Source organism: Gadus macrocephalus, chromosome 3 (genome assembly GCF_031168955.1).
Source record: "Gadus macrocephalus chromosome 3, ASM3116895v1".
Lineage (NCBI taxonomy): Eukaryota > Metazoa > Chordata > Actinopteri > Gadiformes > Gadidae > Gadus > Gadus macrocephalus.
In genome coordinates this window covers 4,394,810-4,421,434 of record NC_082384.1, presented here as the reverse complement: position 1 = coordinate 4,421,434, position 26,625 = coordinate 4,394,810, and the positions used below count along the sequence as shown (strand labels likewise).

Genomic DNA, 26,625 nt, shown 5'->3' with positions numbered 1-26,625 from the left:
AAACGTATCAGCCACCAGCGGGAACTACGTCACTTTCTAGTGTGTCAGACTGTTTTATGTGTGGGGGGAGGGAGTTCCAGAGCCTGGGTGCTGAACAGCTGAATGACCGGGCACCCATTGTAATGAGTCGTGATGTGGGGATACATAGTAGTCCAGCAGAGGTTGAGCGGAGGGAGCAGGAGGGAGTGTATTCTTGGAGGAGGTCCCAGAGGTAACTGGGGGCTAGGTTCTAGAGAGCTTTGTAGGTGAGGTGTGGGTGGAGACGGTGGGTCTCCCGACCCTATGTTTCGCACCCAGTGCCTGTAGCACTTTGGAAATCTTTGTGTTTACCACACTGGGGTCAAAACGTACCCGTGAGGATTAGTCGTCTATCCTATCTCCCAGAACACGCACTCTATCTACTGCATCTGTGTCTTCAACACGATTGTTCTCCACATCATCGGCCAAACTTCGGAGCGTATCAATAATCTCCATTGGTGACCATGGACCTGACACATACGAAAGAACTAGAAGTGAACAAGGAAATTACGAGCAAGTGACGTAGTTCCCGCCCAGACGCTGATTGGCTGATACGTTTGCCACTTTGCATATTGACTTTTTGGATTCCTCTTTGGATTCCTCTTTGGATTCCGTTTTGGATTCCGTTTTGCGGATTGAAATGTCATTTGAATATCGCAACACACGGAGCGTGGCGAAGTGGATTGCAATCACGGGGACGCTATAGCTTTTCAATTTGTATAAAGGAACTCAAAGAATTTGACTAAATGTTATTCTATTTGTATTGTTAGAACTTTTGCAAATTTAATTGAGGATTGCATTGTCACTTTGCATTTTAAAATACACTTTGAATAACGTATTTACAAATTACATTATAAAATTGCATAATGCATTGTCAAATGCATAATGTAATTCCAAATTGCATTGCCATTTGAATTTTGCTACATATATGCTTCCATAGTTTTTCCTATGGAATGCCTCAATGCTACATTAAAGGGGTAACGATAACTCCTTTTATGATATTTGGCAACCCTTCATTGATTATCTTCCTGTTGATATTGTTGACCTTCGGCAGAATGGGCGCCCATGCTTTGTTTTCCTTTTCTTTTTTTTCATTATTATCTTACCCTCTCCTTTGACAACTTGTGTGTATCTGAATACAACCCCTCTATGTTAATATTTTATTGAATCTTGTATTATGGTTTGACAATGTCTTTGCTGTTTGGCCTCTGTTATAATATATACATAAAACATAAGTTTGATGAACTTTGTTAGATACTGTAGAGGAAAGGTGGGGTACTCCGTTATAAGCCGTATTGGGTCACACGTCAGGGCAATAGCTGAGGAGACCCTAGATTCCAGCAGTGGACTACAACTGTACACACTCGGGTGCAGCCATTAGTTTAAATGATTCATGTCTCTATGGTGCAGAATTAGGGACAGCTTGATATCAATTTGAAATGTGGAAACACATTCATTTAAAAGGTCCAACTATATCTAAATTCAAAATGTGCGACTAGTTTAATCTGCAGTGAAGCTTGTATTACTGAGAAGTACTCATTTGTGTTCTAATGTTAATGCATGTATGTCCCCTTTTCTCCAGTCTGTCAGAGAACCAGTCCCTGTTGAAGATGCCTCCCTGGTCCAACCCGTGGCTGGTGGGAGCCATCTGTCTGTCAATGGCCCTCCACTTCCTTATCCTCTACGTAGACCCGCTGCCTGTGAGTTATCACATCCTGCCGATGCAGGCGTGTCTCACTGTGCACTTCACCATCACTTGCCTAGAGTCGTTGTTCTGGATTCTGGGGTAACTCCCCCTCTCTCTCCCCCTCCTCACCTGCAGGTCGTCTTCCAGATCCGTCCTCTGTCCTGGACCCAGTGGGTGGTGGTGCTGAAGATGTCACTTCCTGTCATTTTCATGGATGAGGCACTCAAGTTTCTGGCTCGCAACTATATCGAACCTGGCAACCAGCTTCTGGTCAGTCAGCCAAACATCCTGTCGGTCTGTTTTGCTTGTTTGACTTGTTTGAGTAATTGGATTTAGAAGGGGTCTTGAAGCAATGTACACACAAACTCAATCCACCATCCATCATGTTTTTACAATAATCTAGAGTTTGCACTTAATATACATATTCTTCATTACTATGCATGCATCACTGTATTCATACACATGAGTCCAGGCCAGGTTAATCCTGTCTAGATCATTCATAACTTAAAAATGTATTTATATTGACATTTCTACTTCATTGAACATGTTCTTCATCTACGATTGCTTCATTAAAGCCCAGACCCTGTCTGACTCACGCTGTACTAAACATCACGCATTCTGTCTCTGTTTGCTAACGTCTGCCATGGTTCACTTCCCTGTGATACAGGAGGATGAGGAGGAGCTCCAGAGGATGAGAGGGGCGGGACTAATGGAAGCCATGACGACGAGGGTCAGCCGGCCAATGAGAGGCGTGTCATGGTCCTTCGTCTTCATCTCTGTGCCGCTATTGGTCTGGATCTACAGTCTGGATTCTGACATCACCAACATCTTCTGGGAATGAAGACAGAGCATAAAAGGAGAGGGGGGGGTCTGATTCATGGGGTGGGATTCATGGGATATTTCATAATATATTCCGAAAGATTAGGATGAAGGAGAGGATGGGATCCTAATGCTGAAGCAAAGGGGACAAGGAAGGAAGAGGGACAAGCCGGGGGAACCAGGATGTTAAGAACATATAAAAAATGCATTTCATCCTAGCATAAACACGCAGACTCGATATTGTTAAGAAGGAAAGTAAAGTGCTTAAGATCTGTTGACAAAATGGGAGGTTGTTTGCTGGTCATTATAGCCACTGGTCCAGAGAGAGTGGGACGTAGTGGGGTGGGGAATGATGAAGTAATGTCAAAGTAAAACATGCACACAAACATAAGATCATACACACAAAAACACAAATACGCATTTTCAAGAGCTATTTTCAATCAACGGTTAATAAACAGTTGTTTCCTAATCAATAATTATTAACAGGTTGAGAATGTCCAATCCCAAAACAGTCTCAAAAAGGCTACACTAAATAAAAAATATTATTAGTAGATTTTTTTTTTTTTTTCTCGAAGCTAGAACCTGCAAGTGAAGACTAAATCGACACGGTCATATCAAGTACAAGGCCTCGATTACATTATTTTTTTCGGTTCTTCCAACGGATTCAAATTTGTTTTTTTCACATGCAATATAACGTTAGATATAAAGTTTGATACATCACCAGTAATGTTTGCTGGATATTTCATTTTTAATTTTAATGGGATTTTTTTTCTCTGCCTATGTTTGCTACAAAGAAATTCTGCCTGAGCCAAGTGTGACAGAATATTACGACAACCTTAATTTTTTTAAATAACATAGTGCTGGAGGCCAATGCCTTGGACTTGGTAGAAAGGTGCATTTGAAAGGTACAATTTATTTTACTTCTTTGAAATTTGCTAAATGAGTAGGCTACCATGGCTATTCTAACAGGGAATGCAGTCATTGGTCTAAGGCACCAGTGTTAACTTAACCTTCCCTAATGCCAATAGTCTCGTCTTACACTGTATGCTAATAAAGATGTTCCTTTATCTATACATGACCTGGTGTGGGAAGCATTTTTTAAATTCAACATGAAACGCAAAACATGTACTACGACAAATTGTATCCCGGAAATAACTGCTGCTTGTTTAATAATGGGCCCTTTAAACCTTTTTTACTAAAGAACAGGTAAAACATTTAGAAAATATGCTATATTATGGAGCATACATTTTAAGTTAAGCATAGGTTACTCGACAATTAAAAGTACATTTAAGTTAGAATTATGAAAAACGTTAAACTGCTTTTAAAAGAGACATTTTAAAAACGGTTTACAAAACAATGCATTTAATAAGGGTTAAATAGTAAATTGATGATGTTGGCGCTTGAAAACAACCTCTGTTTTCTGTATTAATTTCCTTGTTTTTCCCTTGAGCAAATAATTTTGCACGCTACTTCACAAAGACGAGTTGAGTGTCACTGCAAAAGTGAAAGCAGAGAATGTACAGAGATTTTATTCAGTTTGGACTAGTCACAAGATTCAAGACTAAGCTTACACCGATGCGTCATTAAAAACCCCATTAGATTGGCTATTTCCTTTCTTTTTAAGAAACCAAGGTTGAGAACAGCTGCTTTACTGAATGCTCTATGAACAAAAAAAAAGACCATTATTCAAAAAGTTATTTAATAAATATTCAAAAGCAATTACAAACAAACATCTTAAGGAATTATGAACATTAACCCTAATAACCCTATAATTCAAAACATTACAATAACATATGTCCTTATATCTCTTTGCCTTTTCTTGGTACCCCGCCACTCCTCTCAGGTGCGTAATGCAGCCACTACTGCAGTGCACCCCTGTACTGCAATTCAGTCAACTTGCGTTCAAATTGACGAGCAGTCGCTGTAACAAAAAGAAAAAAACAATCTTCATATAGTAAAACAATGGCACAGTTTATGTCTACTCCGTGTCTCAGAGGAGGGCACTGGTCATTTTCAATGTCCATTAGCTTGAAATTATGTCACTGGTAGGCCGATTTCAGAACCGTCCACAGACCGCCTCTGAGAGGCAGAGCGAGTAAACAGAAGTGGTGCCATCCTATTGTGAGCATTAGAGCAGTTGTTCTCAACCTGTGGGTCAGGACCCCCACATGAATCTGGGGGCTGTCCCCAGATGACAGGGAAGTGATAATTTATGGACTTTTAAGACATTTTTAATACCTCAGAAAAAAAAGACTAAATAATACCATTAATGCATCAAAATTAATCAACAAATTATACTATAAAACTTGGTCAAACATTGGCCAAATTGTCATATATAGACAAATTCACTGAACACAATCATTCCTCCGGCATACGATCTCCTCAGAATATAGATAGACGTCTATAGAGGTCAGAGACAGTCCACCGGAAATCTTATATTTGCAAGACGTACAATGGCTTAATCTATTCTATATTTGCTAGAGGAATACAGGCCTGATTGACACCGCAGGGAATGATTGCGCTGAGCGCTGTGCACCGTGGATTCCGCTATAAGAAATGAAGTGAAAATAGCCGATCTACAAGCTCCCAGCGCCTTCACATTGCGAGCTTGTAGATCGGCTATTTTCACAATATTTATCTTTGTAACCGAGTCAAACTAAATACAATGCCTCAACACCAACAATTCTTGTTCAACTGCTTGTCAGGGTCGGGGGGCCCAGGTCAAATTTGATTATTTTTGGGGGGGGGGTCACAGCCTGGAATGGTTGAGAACAACTGCATTAGGGTGCACTCACACTAGGCCATCTGGCCTTTCCCGAAAGCATCGTTAGTCTAAGTGGATCGTGAAGTGCGTCGTACAAGCATAGTACAGTTTTCACACAGTTTCCCGAAAGCATCGTTGGTAACGAACGTCGTGAAAACGCTCGTAGCTAACGAGGACTCGAGGGGTACACTTAGGACGCTAAGAGCATCGTTAGCCTACTATAGCCTCAGTGGCGTCACCAGCGGACATTCCTAGTATTGGATGCGTTTTATTAAAACACATCTAATACCACGGCTTGAGCCATTTCGCAACCAAAAACAGTGGTTACAGCCGATATATTACTCATAGACTACTGTTAGATTTAAACAGCAAAGATAGAGACATGTTAGAAGTCAATAACAACATAATTTATTGCAGCAATTAAAAATTCCAATCATACATGCGCAGCCGAAATGTACCGATCAAACGCCACGTCACAAGGCATATAATAAAATCTAATGATTCCATGGGAAATGCTGTGAAAAAATCAATTGTATATTGCCATGCTGAGAATATTCCCATGCTACAACTGTCTGATCCTGTGTTAAAGTCTGGGTTAACAAAGGTGTTAGCCTCTGCTACTGTCAAAGTTTGTGGTACTGAATATATGCTTCACAATGACTTTATCAGGGGGAGAAACCAGGTAGCGGAAGGTTAGTGCAGACCACTTGTACTACTCTTAGCACACACCATCCCCTGGGCAGGACACTTAGGTCACTATAAAACCTATCTAATAGGTGATTGTTTATTTTGCCCTTCAATGTACACTGATGTTCAGAGGTATTGCAAAGCATGCCCAGAGTGCCAAAAAACCTTTGCTATCCGTAAATCAGACCGTGCACCACTCCAAGCTATGCCAGTCATTACCACCCCTTCAAGCGAATTGCAATGGCCATTGTGGGTCCCCTGGAAAAGAGCTCAGCAGGATATCAGTACATTCTTGTTATATATGACTATGCCAATCGCTATCCAGAAGCGTTTCCCCTCCAGTCAATAAACACTCAAAAACTGTCCAGCTGTTTTCTCGTGTAGGTATCCCGGAGGAGATCCTGACCGACCAGGGAACCAACTTTACATCCCGTCTTATGGGTCAGCTACATAAGGAGTTGGGCATAACTGCCATCAGGACGTCTCCTTATCACCCTGAGACAGATGGCCTGGTAGAGAGGTTTAATTAAACCCTCAAAAGGATGCTCAGAAATTTTTTATCTGACACGGGGAAGGATTGGGATAAGTGGTTACCATTTCTTCTCTTTGCATACAGGGAAGTGCCTCAAGCCTACACAGGATTCTCCCCCTTCGAGCTTCTCTATGGCTGGCCAGTTCAGGGACCTCTCGATCTGCTGAAACAAAATTGGGAGAAGAAGGTAACCACTGACGGTGAGAAGGGCCAAGGTGTTGTACAGTTTGTCCTCCAAATGAGAGACCGGAGATCGGCTGGGGAGAGGCGAAGTCTGGCCTCAGGTGGACAAAGTGGAGGCCATCCTGAAAAGCCCAAGACCACGTACCAAGACGCCGGTCCGGTCCTCTCTTGGCTTGGTAGGCTGTTACCGTCGTGTCATCAGTTTGCCACCCTGGCAACTCCCTTGACAAACCTTACATGCAAATTGGCCCATAATCCAGTGGATTGGAGTGAGGAATGTGAAAGGGCCTTTCAAGGGCTGAAGGAGAGGTTGTGCTCTTCACCCGTGTTGCAAAGTCCTGACTTTGAACAACGCTTCCTGGTCCAGGTGGATGCCTCAGGAGTGGGCCTTGGAGCAGTACTGACTCAGAGAGAATCAGGTGAAGAACGTCCTGTGTTGCTTCTCAGCAGGAAACTTCTCCCTCGCGAAACCCGTTATTCCACAATCGAAAAGGAATGCCTGGCCATTAAGTTGGCATTGAACAGCCTGAGATACTATCTGCTGGGGCGGGAGTTTGACCTCCAGACGGATCACAGAGCCCTTACCTGGATTCAGACAATGAAGGATCGGAATGCCAGGGTAACAAGGTGGTACCTGGAGCTCCAACCTTTCAAGTTCTGTGTTCGACAAAAGCAGGCAAGGAGAATGTCACAGCGGACTACCTATCACGACTGCCATACATTGTTGCTGCAGGAGAGGAGGGTGGTAATGTGACATGAAGGCCATGCCATTAGTTGCTGGTTAAGACATTATATCCATTAATTTACTTATCCTTCCCTTCTGTTATTGTGGAGTGCACGCACTACAATACAACTTCCCTTTAAGATCATAATCTTACACAAATCCCCTGCAGGTTAATACCAACAAGTAGACACACACAAATGGAACTGTTTATTTGATTTAGTTTCATTCCTTTGATACTTATGGTCCTTCTTCACTCATTTCAGGTTGCAATCAGAGTGCTTGCTTAAGGCTGCTTTAAATAGAGGGCACAGCAGGTGGCTCAGATGTGCTGATGGTGGGAGAATGATACAATCTGATATTAGCTCATGGGTGACATATGTATATGAGCGTGTGTGTACGTTTATGTGTTTAAGTAGGATATATATGTTGGACTTGGTAGATGCTGTGAGAGTTATTATGTGGTGTATTGAAGGAAGGTTATCCAAAGTGTAATATGGGTTAAACATGTGTTAATTGAATAAATGGGTAATGGTTTGGCTAAGGGGAGGGGCTAGGCCTTTAAAAGCCTGCCAACCACAGTTTACTGGGGGTAGTCAGTCTGGAAGACAGTCAGTGTATTTGACTGTAGGGCATTGATCATGGAGAACCTTTTTGAACGATCCTTTTGAATATTTGTTTTGCTTTCTTTTTTTGGAAATAAAAGCACCTCAATTCTTTTTGCAACTTAAGCCATCTCGTAATCCTTTTTTTTGAAGTCAAAGAACCCGACTCTTTGTAACATTTTGGCCATCCCACCCATTGAAAATTGTCTTCTGCATTTTGAACGCATGGCAAAAACTTGGCAATAGCCGAGGGGCCAATGGGCCTGTCGACTAATTCCCCCGCTGACTGGAAAAGCCTTGGAGGCCAATACAGCTATGGATGAAGACAAGTCTGATTCTTACCAGGACCTGAGGGAGGCGCTGTTGGACAAGTTTGACATCGTCAGCGGTTTCGGGCTACTTCAGGACCACCTGGGGAGACACCATCGGAGGCGTACCACAGGTTGAAGGGCCTCTACCGGCGTTGGATGCGGCCGGAGCGGAGGAGCAAAGAAGAGTTGGCGGAGTCCATCATCTTGGAGCAGCTGCTTCTGGTGCTTCCTCCTGACACCAGGACGTGGGTGAGAGAACACGAACCCGAAGATGGATTAACGGCAGCAAAGTTGGCCCTGCAGTACCTGAATGCGAGGAAGGGGTCCACATCACGTCCAGCACGAGAGGATATAAGGGACTTCAACCGGCCCAGGGACAGCACTCCGAAGGTCTTCGAAGGTAATCGGGGGACACACTGCTCAGTCAGGTTTGCAGACTTTGGTATGTTATCATTGTCAGCAGCAAGGACACAAAGCGTCTGTTTGCCCCCTGAAGAAACCAAAACTGACTGGTCTGTGTTATGTACCAAGAAAAGGTGAGCAGGCTGATAGCCATGACAGGTTGGTAGAGGCTAGATCTGTTCCAGTTAGAGTTAATGATAAACCTATAACTGCTCTCCTTGATTCTGGTAGTTCCATGTGCTATTGACTACAGCCAGCAAACAGATGTGTTATGTGTACATGGTGACTGTAAGCCAGAACCACAGGTAGAGCTTACTGTGGAAGTAGGGGGGCAGTCAGTCTGGAGGGCAGTCAGTCTGGAAGACGGTCAGTGTATGTGACTAGGGCATTGATAGTGAGAATGATCGTACGAGCGAAGATCCATCATTATCGGGAAACGAGGCCCAGATCTTATGTTTTATTTATGTTTTTGTTATAATGCACACCGTTTTTCGACTTCATGCCCGTCTACTTCCAACTCGTGCTGTGTGCATGTTGCAGAGAATGTGCAACAGCGCCCTCTGGGGTCACACTTTTCGGTGGGTCGCAGAATTCAGTGTAACACCGGCGTGATGTCAGAATTAACAGCAGATAAGGACTTTGGCCCAATCCCGTTTCTTTGCTCACTGTCTCAACCCTACATCTGAACCTTAACCCTAACCCTAACCCTTACCCTCATAGCTCATGCTCATTGCTACCCCTAACCGATCCCCTACCAAATGGGACAACCCTACCCTGTGACGTCATCATGGCCTCCCCGTGCCCCCTAGCAGATAACCAGACCCCTGGTAATGTTACAAGAGACAGACTGGCTGCCATTGTCTTGGGCAACGAGCAAGACCCATTGTAAAGATGTTTAACCTGAAATGGTATTTATATTTTGTAATTCGCATGTTTAAATAAAGTATTTAAAAAAAAAAATAATAATAATACTATTTGTCCCTCGTAATATACCTTTATTTTGAATGTCACTTAGCTACATGTTAAAGGTGGTATTAGGGTGCACTCACACTAGGCCATCTGGCCGTGGCCGTTGGCCGTTTTCACACCTAACCGTGCTCAAATGGCCCCATTTTTCTCTGGCCTGCACTCACACTAGGCCATCTGGCCGTGGCCGTTGGCCGTCGCAGCTGTGGCCTGGCCACGGAAGGCTCTTGTACATACGTCATCACGTCGTAACACGTCATCACCAAGCGTCCGCTGCATGGACCATAATAAAGTCTGCCGCCAGTCAGAGTTTTAACAACAATGGACAACAACACAGAGAACACACCAACAGTTGAACCGCTTGACGCGATGTTTACCGTTTAATGGGAAAGAAGGCTCGTCGCCTTTATTATGTCCGTGGTCGTCGCATTGACTATACGTCATCCAGCTCAGGTTGCGTAGCCGTGCGTGTGCGCGTGTCGGCTCATTAGCATCTGTACCGTAGCGGCCCGTGCCGTAGCAGCACACCTCTCCCAAGTGGCCAAATTGGCCCGGCCTGGCCAGACTGGCCACACTCACACTGGCAGATTTGAGCACGGTTAGGTGCTAAAACGGCCACGGCCACGGCCAGATGGCCTAGTGTGAGTGCACCCTTAGATAATAATCGGTTATGAACAAGAACACTTTAGAAGAAACACTTTATTTAAATAAGAAACACTGAACCACACATCTAAAAATGCACACACACGCATCTAAAAATACACACACACGCACACCTAAAAATACACACACACACACTCTCAGCTTTTGAGAGAATGGTGGAGAATCACATCTTCTCCACCATTCCGCCAAATTTGCCTCGCTCTCCTCATGCCTCGCCTGCTCCCTGGCACTCTCCTCTTGGAAGGGGTGTCTGGGGTGGTGGAAGGGGTGCCTGGGGTGGAGGAGCATGAGGGAGAGGTGGGGGGGGGTGGTGGCAGTGGACTTAACGAAGTCCTGAAAGAAAACGAATAAGAAGGAATTGGGAATGATATGCCGTAACTGGTTGATATGGCCATATGTTATGTACAATATATAATAGCTATGTACACAATATAGTACTGCCAAAAAATACATTGATTAACCATGTAATATTACTAATATAATATAATATATTAGTATATATAATAATACTTTCGGCATAATACTCTCGGCCTCTGCAGCCCGGCCGAGAACCGGGGTCGGGCGGCCCACGAAAGTCGGCCGCGGACTTTCGCGATCTTCCGCGAAAGTCGGCTGCGGACTTTCGCGATCTTCCGCGAAAGTCGGCCACGGACTTTCGCGATCTTCCGAGAGTCCGCGGCCGGGCTTCGAAGCCCGCGGCCGGGCTGCAGAGTATAATTAATAAAATAATTACTAGTTAATTACAGAGAAAACACTTACATTTGTGTTTTTCCAATCCTGTCGCATCTTTTCGCCCTCCATCTTGTCTAGGATATTTCTTGATTTTCCGTTTTCTCGCAAGGTATTGTGGGAGCAAGTCAGAACTGAAGCGCTTTGAGTGTGCCCATCGAAAATCTCAATTTTGAGGGGATGTTAGCCCTCCCCTACCCCTTAAGCTACCTTTAAACTGGTATTGGGACATGGCTCCACGGCGCGTGAACGCGCAACAGCGAGGGTTAGGGCTGAGATTTTGATGCGAGCCAAGTAATGGGATTCAACCTTAATCATTCCAATCATAATATGGCAGTCTAAAATCTTTAATTAAGTCATACGATTATTTTTTGTCTAGCATTTTCTTATTTTTTTGCAGTTGAATAACTCATTATCCACCCTCTGCACGTGGCTTTAAAATAATCAGTTTCTATTTGGGCTGATTGTCCTGAGTTCCGATAAATGGCTAAGAAATCAGACATTTCTTTCTCTTATTTTATTATTATTTTCAAAATCACACAAAAATTTAACATTGACGATCTCTATCATAACTCTATATTTTGCTTTCGTTCCGTCTTCTTACTGTTGTTGTGTCCTGGGGTCTCATTTATAACCATTGCGTACGCACAAAACGGGGCTGAAAGAGGAGTACGTGACTTTCCACGCCAAGGTTGCGATCGATAAAAAACTAACTTGGCAGGAGAATGTGCGCAGCCCTTAGCAAACTCTGACCCATACGTACTCATGGTTTGGAGGAAAAGGAGATTTGGCGACACAGACGGTGTGGTGGTGAACTGAAGTCAGACTGAAGAAATGTAAAGTGAGAAGAACGATTATGTTTATCATCGACCTTCATAAATTCCAACTACACAGTGGATGAACAGGCCGAGATTAAAAGGCAATTTGCAGCAATGTCCGATTTCCCAAACGTAATCGGCGCAATTCACTGCACTCATATTGCTACACGGGCTCCATCTGAAAATGAGTTTGCTTACGTCAACCGAAAGCCTGTGCACACTTTTAATTTTCAAGTTATATGTGATGCCCATCTGAACTTAACAAACATAGTGGCACGTTGGCCTGTGCAACACATGATTCCTTCATTCTGACGCACAGTAGTGTAGAGAACAGACTACAGGCAGGCGCGGGGCGGGATGGCTGGCTTCTAGGTGAGTTTTTTTAAAGAGGAAAAATGTAACATTGTGGTTCAGTTGACAGTGGATACCCCCTGAGACGCTGGCTCCTCACCCCGGTTTTGAAAGCGCACAGCGCAGAGGAACATAGATACAATGAGGTCCATGGCGCGCTCTGGATGCGTCGGGGGGGAGGATTTTATACCAGCCTGCCAAAGTGTGCCGCATTATAAGGGCCTGCGGCGTGCTGCAGAATTTGTCCCAGAGGAACGGCATCCCTCTCCCCCCGACCTCCCTCCCCCCGAGCTTGACCCGGAGGCCGAGCCCCCTCCGAGGCAAGTAATAAAATAATAAGAAATCTGTTAAAAACCGAAATCAGCTTTACCTTGTTCTTCTGTGTTGTCAGTGTCTCCTTCCCTTTCGGACACGATGCCACTCACGCTTGCGGTGCCATTTATGGATGCTACTTTTGTGTCAATTGGTGTTAGGTCAGGAGTACTGGGTCCCCCTCCAGTTGCATTCACGCTCTGGCGGTGTGAGGACAGCCTCTGCTTTGCACCCACCTGTATTAATGATCTTCACTATACGATCAGTAACATTTGACAATTTAATTATAAACATCTGCTGTGCGTGAGGAAATACAAATATGTACCTTTATGTCAGACCACTTCTTTTTTAATTCTGGGACTGTGTGCTCCGTGCCACTGACAGAGTTCACTGCCGCAGCAACATGTTGCCACTCACTCTGCTTTTTAATGTTAGTGATCCCAGTCCCGTGACCGCCGAACAAAATTACTTTTCGGGCCTCCACCTCACCCACAAGTGTCTCCACTTCAACCTCCGTGAAATTTCGCTTTTTTGCTTTTCTCTATCCTGCCATTGTTTCCGACAAGACATAATACCTGCATCTGAGTCTGTTTTATATGCAGATCGCATTCATGAGGTTATTTGCATTGACCATTTATGGTTAAAAAGGGGCGTGTAGAGGGCGGAACGTGAAGCTGATTCAGCTGCGCACAAGTCACTCTGTGATTTATAAAGCAAAGATTGCTTACAGGTGTGTGTACGCAGGGTTTTATAAGTCAGAATATTTTTTGGCGCAAGCAAAACTTGGCTTTTGGGCGTACGCACACTTTAGTAACGATCCCACACACATTTTTATAAATGAGACCCCTGGTGCCTATAGAAGATTTCACGATTACTGACAAGATCCACCTTGCAAGCAGTTTTACATGAGAAGAGAAAATTTACTGTTTCAACTTGGCATATTCCATACTACTCACATACTAAAAAGCTGAAAAGATATATTTGAAAAAAAAACTTGTGGCACATTGGGGTTATTATTATCTGTGTTATACAGTTTGTTTGACATCTTGAGGTCAAAAGGTCAAGGAGCATAATGAGTTTCTTTCGTTTACATTGATTGTAAAAAATTGCTGAAATTATGTATTTGAAAAATAAGCCTTGTGGCACATGGGGGTTATTATTATCTGTGTTATACAGTTGGTTTGACAACTTGAGGTCAAAAGGTCAAGGAGCATAATAAGTTTATTTATTAATTTTAATTGTGAAAGAATGCCGAAAATATGTATTTGAAAAATAAGCCTTGTGTCACATGGGGGTTATTATTATCTGTTTCATACAGTTGGTTTGATAACTTGAGGTCAAAAGGTCAAGGAGTATAATGAGTTTATTTATTTATTTTAATTGTGAAAAATTGCCAAAGATATATTTGAAAAATAAGCCTTGTGGCACATGGGGGTTATTATTATCTGTTTCATACAGTTGGTTTGACAACTTGAGGTCAAAAGGTCAAGGAGCGTAATAAGTTTATTTATTAATATTAATCGTGAAAATTTGTACAGTTGTTTTGAGGTCAAAAGATCAAGGAGCAAAATAAGTTAATATTTTTTTAATTTAAAAAATCTATGAAAATATATATTTGAAAAATAAGCCTTGTGGCACATGGCGAACATTAATCTGTATGTTGCACAATCATTCACTCAAATGGTTGAAGTGCATAATAGGTTTGTATTTTGAATGTTAAATGAATGTTGAATATTAAACTAACTTAATGCCGGTACCTTTCTCTACGTGCAGTATCACACAAAAATACGTAATTTGGGGACGCAATGGTTGTATAAGGTCTATAGAGGGGAGTTTCCGATTTATTTAATATTGCATAGTTTCCAATAACTCCCGCTCAGCCCCTCACAGCTTACACGTGACCGTAGCTGTTTCCCAAAGTGAAGGCTGCAGCCTTGCTAGGACGCGTCCTTGCTAGTCGCGTCCTATGGAGATGAGACTAGAGTGCTAGCTCGAGTGCTTCCTAGCGTTTGTAACGTCAGACTTTGGGAACGACTTGGTAGTGTGGAAGCGCTTCCGCTTCCGCTTTTTAATACTGCGTGTCCGCTTGTAAACACATGTGCGCTTATGAATAAAACATGGCAGCAATCAAGCTGATCGATATTTATTTGACTTTTGTCGGTTATGAATGCGGTCATGTCTCCTTCGCATGGAGCCTCTTTGGGGAAGTCACAAAAGCTTTGTTGTGGTTGATCGAATTGTCTTTATTAAAAGGAAAATCCATTCAATTTTTATAAAACTAAGTGAAATTGTCTGAGAACTTAATTCATGCATCACATTTACAGTACGGTTGATTTTATGCAGGGGGAAAAACACAAAGAAAGAGATGATAAACGTGTATATATTTGGATATATTATTTAACTGATCTGATTCATTCATTCATATATGCCTACAATCTACCAGTGCTTTGAACACATAAGTATATCATATAAAATACAATTATATACGTTCATTAAAAATTACAAACATTGCAAATGATCGGTTGTGCATTAATTTTACAACATTGGATAGTGGCACTATCCCTTCCACCGGTAAACAAATGTTTGTGCGCCACCCTAAGGCGCACAAAAGCCTCCGTTTGCTGGGCTGACCCTAAAAAAAACGATTCAACACAAACATAAATAGGTATACATAAATAATGTAATCTTGTGAGCGAGTAAATTGACATTGGTGACAGTGGTGTTTAACACCAGCTACGTCCATGCAAAATATAGCAACGTATCATTAAGTTGCAAAAACGTTTGAAAGTGGCACAGGTCTTTAGGCTTGATTATTTGCATTAACATGATGAATCTATAAAAACCAATACGGCACAAAATATTTCTGAAAACTAATATAACTTCACTTCGTTTGAACGTGTACTGCTCTGCCATTTTCAAGAACCCGCCCAGTGAACGCAGAGGATTGTGGGTAGTTTTGGCTCGTCTAGGCAGTGTTGCCAGGTGTACGATAATTATCGTATTTGTACGATAATTTGGCCCTCTGTACGATGTACGATCAATAATCCCAAAAAAGGCCAAAAATACGATAATTTGACCATTCAGTGAATGTGTGGTTGTAATCGGTTGTAATCAGCCTGTCGCAACTGTTTTTTTGTGAACCCTGAAGGCATCTCTTTCCATGTGACAAATTTCAAGCCAATCGTGCTTTTCTAAATGTGAGCTTGCCTCAGAACAACGGCAATGATTGGCTGAATAGTCCGCTGCGCCCGCCCCAGAAAAAAAAAAAAAACATAAAACAAAAAATCACATAGAACTGCACTTTATTTTAAGTTAGAACCTGGTGTAGGCACTTTTAAGTTTTCATAAGTGCAGTTTTTGTTTATTTTATGAATTGTTGTCATTTTGAGGACAGAGACAATGTTGTTTCTCTGAAAATAAAATTTCAATATGTGAAACCAGATCTTTATTTTCTTGTCAGTTATCATGAATACTATTTCCCTTTTAAACCTGGTGCTATGTCTATTTCCTAACAGCTGTGTTCGAAATCGTTCCCTATACACTCGTTCCCTATTCCCTATATAGTGTACATGATTTAGTGCACTATATAGGGAATAGGGAACGAGAATTCGGACACTACGCTGAACATTTCTAAACGTCATTTGCGTCAGTAAATGCGCCGGGTATTTGTGTGACGCAGACAGATGCGCCCACATCATGTAAACATACCAGGCACTCACGAGGAAAGCTGGAGGTTGTATTGATGTTGAATGTTACATTTCCTTGTTCAAGTATTTTTTTTATTAATTTTTAATGTTAAATATTCTATGTTAAATCCCAAATAAATTGTTGACATTTCTAAACGAAAGCCGGAGACTCCATCATTAAATGTATTCGTTTTCGCGGTTATTCAACTTCTTCTTCTCCTCCGGAAAAACACGACCGCATTGCATTGTGGTATACGGGAGTAACATGTAGGGAACATCGTATGTACCCTATTTTAAGTCTTTAACTCCTATAAAGTGGACCACTGAGAATTCGAACACCCTACAAAATGGCGTGCACCCTATTTAGTGCACTACATCCATGATAGGGAACGATTTCGAACACAGCTTGGGTGGCCTCCAGGCCTTATGATTTGGCTCATTAGTTCCCACCCGTCATTGTTTATGGGGGACACGTTAGCCTAACGCAACTGTGGGGCTGCTGATGAATCCATTCCGTACCAACGCAAAGCCGTGAGTGCCTGTTAGATGCTATTCAACACTCGAGTGACTATATAGCGCATCAATAGACTTGTTATTTTGATTATGACGGGTGTACGATAATTTCCCTCAAAATACGATAATTTTATGTCTCTGGTACGATAATCCTACATTTCCCACCTGGCAACACTGCGTCTAGGATGCAGCGATGCATCCTTGAAAAATCTCGGAATTCTCAAAAACAAAGGACGCAAAAATGGCTCGGCTTTCGAGTGTCCTCAACATTGGAACAGTGCTTGTCGGCGTTCTATGACGTAGCGTCCTTAAAAGGGCGGCCGTTGAGCATGCTTCCTTGACATTGGGAAACAGCCCAAGTGTGTCTCTAACCTTCCCGGTTAGAGACACACATTAGTGCCATAATTCACTAATGTGATGAAAGATGCATTCAGGCGTATTATATTATTCCACACGCGTAGATATTAACTGCGCGCGCGCAAATGATCTCTGCGCGTGCAAAACAGCCTCTCGCTCGCGCAAATTACCTCAGCGCGCGCAAAACAGCCTCTCGCGCAAGATGTTTTTACGCTCGCTCGAATTTAATTTTGGCACTATGGGGGAGGGAACCAAGGCAGGGCGGGCTTTCCTATGATTGGCCGTTTCTGAAGCGCGATATTTGATTGACAGCCCTCCTCAGCCTTCCTCTCATTAAATTCTGAATTGTACAGTAAATGGCTGAAACGATAGTTACGTATTGTAACTCTAGATTCTATGAGTATAGGCGCAGCCTTTTAAGGCTATTGCTATTGGGTTATCCCTAGGCGTGAGCCGTAGCACTGAAAAATGTGTAATCCCCGACCACCAACAGCGTGGGCCTCAATCACGTCCGCGTGCGGCGTGCCTCAACGACGTCCGCATTTCGCAGATATAGGTCTAGTCGGGCGCCGGCGGACGTTTTGCTCCCAATAAACAGCTTTTCTTCAGCTATTTAAAGGACAATGAGGCCGACACTTAAAAGGCTGCGCCTATACTCAGAATCTGGAGTTACAATACGTAACTATCGTTTCAGCCATTTACTGAACAACTCAGAATTGAATGAGAGGAGGGCTGAGGAGGGCTGTCAATCAAATATCGCGCTTCAGAAACGGCCAATCATAGGAAAACCCGCCCTGCCTTGGTTCCCTCCACCATAGTGCCAAAATTAAATTCGAGCGAGCGTAAAAACATCTTTCGCGAGAGGCTGTTACGCGCGAGAGGCTGTTTTGCGCGAGCTGAGGTAATTTGCGCGCGCGAGAGGCTGTTTTGCGCGCGCAGAGGTAATTTGCGCGCGCGCAGAGATCATTTGCGCGCTCGCAGTTAATATCTACGAGTGTGGAATAATATAATACGCCCGAATGCATCTTTTATCACAATAGTTAATTATGGCACTAATGTGTCGCCATATGATACAATTAAATTCAAAAACGGTTTGCCTAGTGTTCAAAAACCTTTAACCGGCTTGTCTTCCACCCTACTCATAAGTCTGCCCCTACCACCGCAGCATCCCCACGGCTAGGTGGTGTCCGCACATCCTTACCATCGGTCATTTTTGCCAAAAATCGCTGATGAGGCTATGTCAATAATATGTGGATAACTAGCAAATACAAATATCAGGAAAAGACAAAAAAATATCAAAATGTAAAATGATACTAGCTGAGATAGAGGCAATTAAGAGTTACAGGCTATACATTAACATTAGCCTGTGTATTTGTCAACGCCCCGAAGAGGTTCCTACTCGTCACAGCAACCACCGGCGATCACCCTGGCGATGATCTGAAGCGAAGATTTGCGGGTCACAGCACCAATGGAGCCCGCTCAATCCATAGATATATATAGAACACTAGATGTCTCTTCTGCTGGCCAATGGAGTCAAAAAGGCTTGTAAGTCTGTGTTTGAAAACTCAACACCTTATGAAAAAGGTTTTGCAACACTGAAAAAAGAGATTATAGCCTGAATTTATTTTTCAAACATCTGCAAACATTATTTTGTGTTCTATTTTATCTTTTTAATCATTTCGACCAACACATTTTCAAAGTGGGAATTTTTTACACAAACACATTTTCACCAGTGCATTTGCAATTCAATAAGTCATTACATTATGCAATTGACAATTCATTATGCAATTTTATAATGTAATTTGTAAATACCTTATTCAAAGGGTATTTTAATATGCAAAGTGACAATGCAATCCTCAATTAAATTTGCAAAAGTTATAACAATAAAAATAGAATTACATTTTGTCAAATTCTTTGAGTTCCTTTATTCTAATTGAAAAGCTCGTCCCCGTGATTGCAATCCACTTCGCCACGCTCTGTGTGTTGCGATATTCAAATAACATTTCAATCCGCAAAACGCTTTGCAAAAGATTTGGCAAAACGGAATCCAAAACGTTTTCCAAAAAGTCAATATTCAAAGTGGCAAGCGTATCAGCCAATCAGCGTCTGGGCGGGATACGTCACTGAAAAAATACATTGGAATTGTGTAAATTTACACCTTTTCAAGATTTTCAAAATAAATATTCAACCTGTTTGTAGAATCCCATTTACAAGGTTTCAAAACCGGGAAACAAAGTAATACACTGTTAGAACAGTGCAATGTGTTGGTGAAAATGATGAAGAAGATAAAATAGAACGCAAAATCATGTTGGCAGATGTTTAGATTTTTTTTACATTTTTACATGGTGTTGAGTTTTTATACACAGACTTACAAGCCTTTGAAACTTTTTTTTTCAGGTTTGAATTATGACAGGATACTGGCTCCATAAGATTGTGGTAAGATGGCCACCTGTGATGACGTTCTAAACGCCGCCGTGAGTCATAAGTGTTCAATGTATATCTATGGCTCAATGTGCACTTTGCCAACTACTGCGTTGTGTTCCGGTGTACTCAATGCAGGAAGCTGACGTTCTCTTAGGCAATTTATTCTGTATAATATCACAGAGAGCACACATTCAGAATTCCATCTTTAATCAGAATCAGCCTCTTAGTCAATCAAAATGAAGTAACAGCTTTCGACACAACACGACTAAATTTATATGCAATAATCAAAAAATACATGTACAACAAGCTATAATGTGCGCTTAAACTTAAGTAACAACAGGTACTTTTCAAATTATCATTAGACTGCTGTGAACACTCTCTCTTAGTCAATCAAAATGCGGACTGAAAAAAGGACGTGAAATCCCGCCTATAGCCACCACTATCCAGTAGAGGGTGCACTTACACACAAATAACTCCAAACACCACGAGGTTTTGGGGAAATAAACACACATAGCCACAAAATAGAAAATGAAAGGTGTCGAAAATATATATCATCCTTTAGCCTGTTATACTTACGCATTGCATCGCGCAGTACTGATTCTCTTTATTGATTGTTTTTACAGCTGCTGGAAGCGAGAGAATCACCTGAGGATGAGGTGGACCTTTGGAAGTGCGCCAGACCTGATGTCTGATGAGGAAGACGGCATTGTTGAAGGGGTGTCTGGATGGATTGTGTGACCTACGTCCTTTCGCAGCCAGGAGCTAACCGAGCTCTTTGCCACGCTGCAGTCGAGATTACAGGCGATTCCGAAGTACAGGGCAACGCACCACAGATGTCTGCAAAATTGACAGAATTCTGACAGAATGCCGGCAGTCACCTACAGCTCCGAGGCGGCAAACAGACACTTCATGATGCTGTAGGATTTTCATTTATATGCTAATTAGAGCCATCTCTCCACATACGTCTTGGATCGTATCCGTCAATATGTGGCACAGACGAACGCGACGTTCACATGAACGTCATGAATTGTCGTTATCTACCGAAAATTAGGGAGATTTCCGGGGCGCTTAAGGAAATCATGAAAATCAGTGTTTTTTGTTTTTTCAACAATGTTTTTGGGGAAAATGTCACGATTAAAGTCTTCAATTGTGTGAACTGATAGACTTTTACCGGAAACAGGAAAAATAATGTTGCCATCTTACTTGCTGCTTATTCTATTTTACAATGAAATTACATTACGTAATTAAACACAACGTGAATGAAACCTTCATACATAAGCTCGTCTGTGAACGTGATTGCTGCTGAGTCGCATCAGATCGATGTTCACTGGAAATGGTGGTGAGGACCAAGGGCCTCTATGAATTCTCTTTTTTGCATAGGAAATTTCCTTTCCTATGGAGACGAGCCGGAAGTGCTTGGAGGAAAAGTGGTTCGAATTCTAAAAATGCTTAGGAAAGGAGCCTCGATGCTTCCTTTAACCCTCCTTAGGCATAGGTTACTCCTGAGCAGCCTTTGCGAAAGGAAAGGACATAGTGGTATCACATAATCCTTTATGGCGGCAATATTTAAAGCAACATGCCACAGACGAAGTTTACCGACTCTACGCGAAGACGCATGAGGGACGCGGTAAGGCAGACGAATAGAAGAGAAGAAAATACAATTAATAATAATGGATACCAATTCCAGAAATATATTATTTGAATTAAAATTAAATAATTTATTGCTGGTTATTAAGCACACAATATACACCGTAAGAAAATAAAATGCTGACTTCACATTTAAGAAAGACTACTGGGGGCAGTTAATTTCAAAATCAACATAAGTTTAGCCTCTTTTTTTTCACATGTGACTTGGGATTCAACTGGCCATATTGCGGCAAGTGGCAATATTCCCGTTGGCCAAGTCTGACCTAAGTTATTCACATTGTTGGCGACAACCTGATTCAAAATCAATACGACAAGAACGCAGGGATCGAAAGAGCGCTTGTTTTAGTGGTCCAACTTCGGAAAACTGTAGTTTCACTCTAGAGACGCTAGAGGTCAGCAATACTCGCCGTCGCACAATGACATCGGTTAGGTAAAGTGGAGTCTAGGGCCGTTTCTCAATTCGCGTACTTGTGCGTGCTCGTGTGCTCGTGGACTCGTGAAACGTCATCAGTCGTTGCCCGAGCACTGTTCCAATTCGAAGCACGCATCAAGCGAGTACTGTCGTAAAAACCCGGAAGTGTTCTTGATGCGTGCTCGATCTCGCCGTTTCACCAAGCATGCATCGGAGGTGGCTCGTGTGTGCTTGCAATCGCTATAAATCCCAGGATGCATTTCGCACTCGCAGCAGTACGATGGCGGACCATATGGAGAAGACGCACAACTGTAGCTTAAGTTACTCTTAACTTATATATATATTTATATAATATAATAATAATAATAATAATAATATAAGATAATATATAAATATATATAAAGTCGTGTGTGTATAGCTTATACACATGACAGGACACGCATATCTTTTCAATTTTTATTCATTCAGAATATTTACATACTATTTGAAAATGAAAGAGGCTGGGATTTTGTTTTATATCATTTGTTGATATTGTTCAGTAGTATATGCCTAAATGAGGCCGTAGCACAGTTAACGGACGAGCAGAGGTGGTGACGTCATCGAGTCCGCTGCTGTTCCAATCGCAGGTACGTACTCGCGTGCTCGCAAGTATGTGCTTGAAGTACAGACTTGCCAAGTACGTGCTTGCAAGTCATCGAGTCCGTAGTACGCGTGCTAGGAATTGAGAAACGGCCTAATTCATTTTAAACAGTGCTGTCTTTTTCTATGTTCGAAAGGAAGCACCTTTTCATCTCTCCTTGACCCGATGACGTTTTCCACAAAGGTTAAGGAAAGGAGGCATGAAGTTTAGGAGATTTGACTACTCGTAAAGGCCCTGTCACACCAAAATTGTACCAGGGGCGAAATTTTTTACCGCCTACGTAATCCGCGTTGAAACATTACGTCATCGTTCGACGCGATCGTCCGTTGCCAAGCAACGTTTGACGCGATCATCAGTTGCCAGGCAGGTTTGTAATGTTTCAACGCGGATTACGTAGGCGGTACAATTTTCGCCCCCGGTACAATTTTGGTGTGACAGCCCCAAGACTCCCATGAGCCCCAGGCTACATGACGTCTTCAAACTACTACTTTTGTTATTGTTATTTTGAGAGCCACCTTATGGCAGAAAATTACATATTATGCCTTTAACACCAACCCTCGCTCAATACAAACAGCAGCCAAAGCAAACAAGACGTGTTGAGACTCAAATGTCAGTTCTTTGTCTCTTTCCACCTCCCAAATTCACAAATAATAATCTCGCTTTTAACCCTCTTATTGTCGTTTGTTTCTTAAAGGTCCCATTGCATGCCACCAGGTGTGATTAGCCGTTACAAGCCGTTATGGAAATCTGCCCCTTATGACATCACAGGTGGGCGTGTCCACCTACATGTGTGACGGATAGATGAGTAACGTTTGCTACAGTCCACTGGGTAGGCTGGTTGACTGATCTATCCAGCACACATCTAGGTGGACACGCCCACCTGTGGTGTCATAAGGGGCAGATTTCCAAAACGGCTTGTAACGGCTAATCACACCACACCTGGTGGCATGCCATGGGACCTTTAAACATGCAGGTGAAGGCGCTGGGAGATGCACTGGTGTCTGTCGTGTTCCTCCTCACACAGAGCATGCACGCCCCCTGGTGTCTGTAGAGTTCCTCCTCCACACAGCCAGAACACCCCCGGTGTCATGACAAGCAAAGCAAACACAGATAACTTTTTTTTAACAGAATACAGTACATCAGGTATAGTGTGAGATAAGCTTTGTGGATATTTGGCTACATGTAGCTATCAACAATTCCTCAGAAATATCTAGCTCAATTTACCCCGAAAAAAGATCTGGGTAAGTCGTACACGTTATTTGTTTAACAGCTACAAGGATTTATAATAATTAGTGCTGTCAGTTTTTTGCGTTATTAACAGCGTTAACGTAAACCAATTTTCACAGCGTTAATTTTTTTATCGCGCGATCAACGCAATATTATATATATATATTATTATTATTATTATTATTATTATTATTATTATTATTATTATTATTATTTATTTTTTTCTTTGGCTCAAAACAAAGAAGCAGTAGCCCGACTGCTATGTTCAAGGCAGTATGTTTGTATGTTCATCGTTTAATTGCACAATAGGCTCTTTTTTGTATAGTCCTGTTTTGATCAGTATATGCCAATCAATAAAAAAACATTTGCACAAGGCAAGCCGATGCACTTCTCCATGTTGATAAGAGCATTAACATGAGAACAATTAATGGGACAAAGAAATCAAGGGATATTTAGCATAGAAAAAAGATTTGCGATTAACCGCAATTACTTGATTAATGTGTGAGTTAACTAATGTGTGAGTTAACTAGGCATTAATGCGATTAATCACGATTACATATTTTAATTGCTTGACAGCACTACTAATAATACAATTTAGGTTTGATTCACATTGAAATCAGCAGTTTGCATAAAAACTATTTCTAAACATATATCCTACTGTATGAACTATATGTATGTATATATATATATAGATATATATATATTGTGATGGCTCAGGCGGTGAGCAGTGCCCCACATGGCCACAAAGGCAGGCAAAGGCAGCCAAGGGGTGTGGTGTTGGATGGGAGGTACTGCTCTAAAAGCTGTGTCATAGAGACCCCGCCCCAATCAGGTGTCTCATCTTACCTCTTACAGGGGTGCTGAGTCAGCCCTGCAATCAGGAGGCCTACTATACCCACCAGGACAAGACAGACTGGCTGGAGGAGCGTGAGACCAGTGCCGTGTTCCAATACCCATACTTCCATGAGTATCCTTAAAGGAAGTACATATCTGCACTATCCGTACTCACTTGAGTACGCTAATTTTTTAGATGTGAGTGCTGTTCCAAATCGAGTACTCTGTGGTGCACTTGCCGGAAATGACGATCACGACTGCCGCCGTGGCTCCTCCCCCGCAATAAACATCCCGCTTTGAACTGTGAACTCTTTACGCCTAGCAGCTATAAAAAGCTATAAAAACTATAAAAACTACAAAATGACTATTAATGCAGGCTATGTGGAAAATGCGCCGACTTTGGCTCAGCCTGGCTCCGCCTCTTCCGCTACGTAGCTAAGATGGCTGCCGTTGAGTACGGGGAGTGTCCTTCGATCCACACTTCACGATTAGCCCGTTTTGAGCACGGCATCCGGCTCCTTGAAGTATACTTCTTTTCGCCGGATCTGAATTGGAACGTACTGTGTACTCAAATTTTGGCTAGTAACGCCTCGTTTACACATACGTACATTCTCGTATGCGATCCAACCGTCTCCGACCGAAAGTCCATTCATTCCTATGTGATTCTCCGTAATGTCCGTTTTTCCTCCGAGACTCCTCCCCTCCGTAAAATGTCTGTATGTCCGTAATATACGTTCAAAAAATTTAACTTTCGCCGTCGTTTTACGGAGATACCATATGGAAGTTTTTATGTTTTTCACGAAACATGTAAGTACCTGGCAGGCCAAACTCCTCGCCGATCTCTTTCCAAGCCTGGTTGGTTTTGTTTTTATCTCTGTATATGTCGATCCTCATGTTCCAAAGTACCGTTCTCCTAAAAACGGCCATTATCATACGCTCCCCCATCTTTTGTCCGTAAATAAATTCATGCCCGTACGTAAAACACTAGCGACTCCTTCCGTACATTTACGGAAGCACGGATACGAAAAACATACGTATGTGGAAACGAGGCGTAAGTGCGGACAGTACGGGTATTGGAACACGGCACAGACACATGTTAGGCTAGTCTCGTGGTAAGAGGCCTGTGGCCAACCCGTAGCCAAACCAAACCCTTCTGGTGGAATTACGTCCAAGGGGACCGAAGAGGTGTTTCGTTGACGTGTGTAAATTGTGTATTGTGCTTAAATGAGAGAGAAGGCCTGCAGCTGAAGAGGAACCCCACTCCAAGAGGAAACCAAAGCCAAGCTAGGGCGAAGATTTCAGTGGCAGGGACCACAGACCCCACTAAGCTTGGCCTCTCTCTCTCTCTCTCTCTCTCTCTTTCTCGCTCTCTGTCTCTCTGATTTCACCGTTGATTTCAGTTTTTTTCACCTTAAACCCTTTTTCTGCCTGTCTCTGGTTGGTTAATTGGTTATCCCACTGTTGTGCATCATAGACCAGGCGCCTACAATATATATATATATATATATATATATACGCGCACACGCACACACAGTATTTTAACCATTAGGTGGCAGCAAAGTCTTTTGTAAGTTTATTCATGATCCCTATTGAGACCTTCTATTTAAGGCAGTGGTTCTCAACCTTTTTTGAGCAAACGCCCCCCTGACCTTACCCTGATCCTCTGGCGCCCCCCAGCCCCCCCCCCCCCCCATAAAAAAATACAAATAAACTAACAACCCCACTCACACTCGTGTTATATTGTTTAAAGTTGTCAGTGCATCGCTTTTTCATTGATTTTGCGTTGGTCACTAATAGCAGGGAATGCCCTCTGAGCCGGTTTTGGTGCAAAAAAAAAAAAAAAAAAATATTCATGAATATTCTTGACATGCAATTAATTAAACTTCCAGAGAGAGAGAGAGAGAGAGAGAGAGAGAGAGAGAGAGAGAGAGAGAGAGAGAGAGAGAGAGAGAGAGAGAGAGAGAGAGAGAGAGAGAGAGAGAGAGAGAGAGAGAGAGAGAGAGAGAGAGAGAGAGAGAGGCCAAGAAAGAAGAGTTGAGGAAGAAATGGTTGGATTGAACATTCATTCACCGTGACTCCCGCGACTCCCGGCCGCCACGTCTCCCGTCGTGCCGCGGCACCCTGCGGCCCGGGCACCGTGACCTTGGGCACTGCGACCACTCCCACGTCCCCCGCGACTCCCGCCATGCCCCGTGAACGAATGAATGAATGGCCCGCTACCGTTTTTGCAGGGTGGTAGCGGGAAGCTCTTGAATATTCATGAGGGAACTCATCCCTCATTGGCTGGGACTTGGCTCGCTGGGACTTTGTCAGAGGG

General features: G+C 42.7%; 1 protein-coding gene across 2 annotated transcripts in view; it reads left to right on the top strand.

Moving 5' to 3' along the window:
• Window positions 1-26,625, top strand: part of si:dkey-28b4.8 (sarcoplasmic/endoplasmic reticulum calcium ATPase 2) — a 126,972-nt gene that overhangs the window by 43,205 nt on the left and 57,142 nt on the right. Inside the window, exons 22-24 of one of the 2 annotated variants that reach the window (XM_060046742.1) lie at window positions 1,601-1,718; window positions 1,841-1,975; window positions 2,373-2,550. In XM_060046742.1, coding sequence (XP_059902725.1) covers window positions 1,601-1,718; window positions 1,841-1,975; window positions 2,373-2,546 — 427 coding nt within the window. In that variant the 3' untranslated portion in view covers window positions 2,547-2,550. Of the gene's footprint in view, window positions 1-1,600; window positions 1,719-1,840; window positions 1,976-2,372; window positions 3,598-26,625 lie in introns of those variants that run through there. The other variant, XM_060046741.1, reaches the window with a different exon arrangement.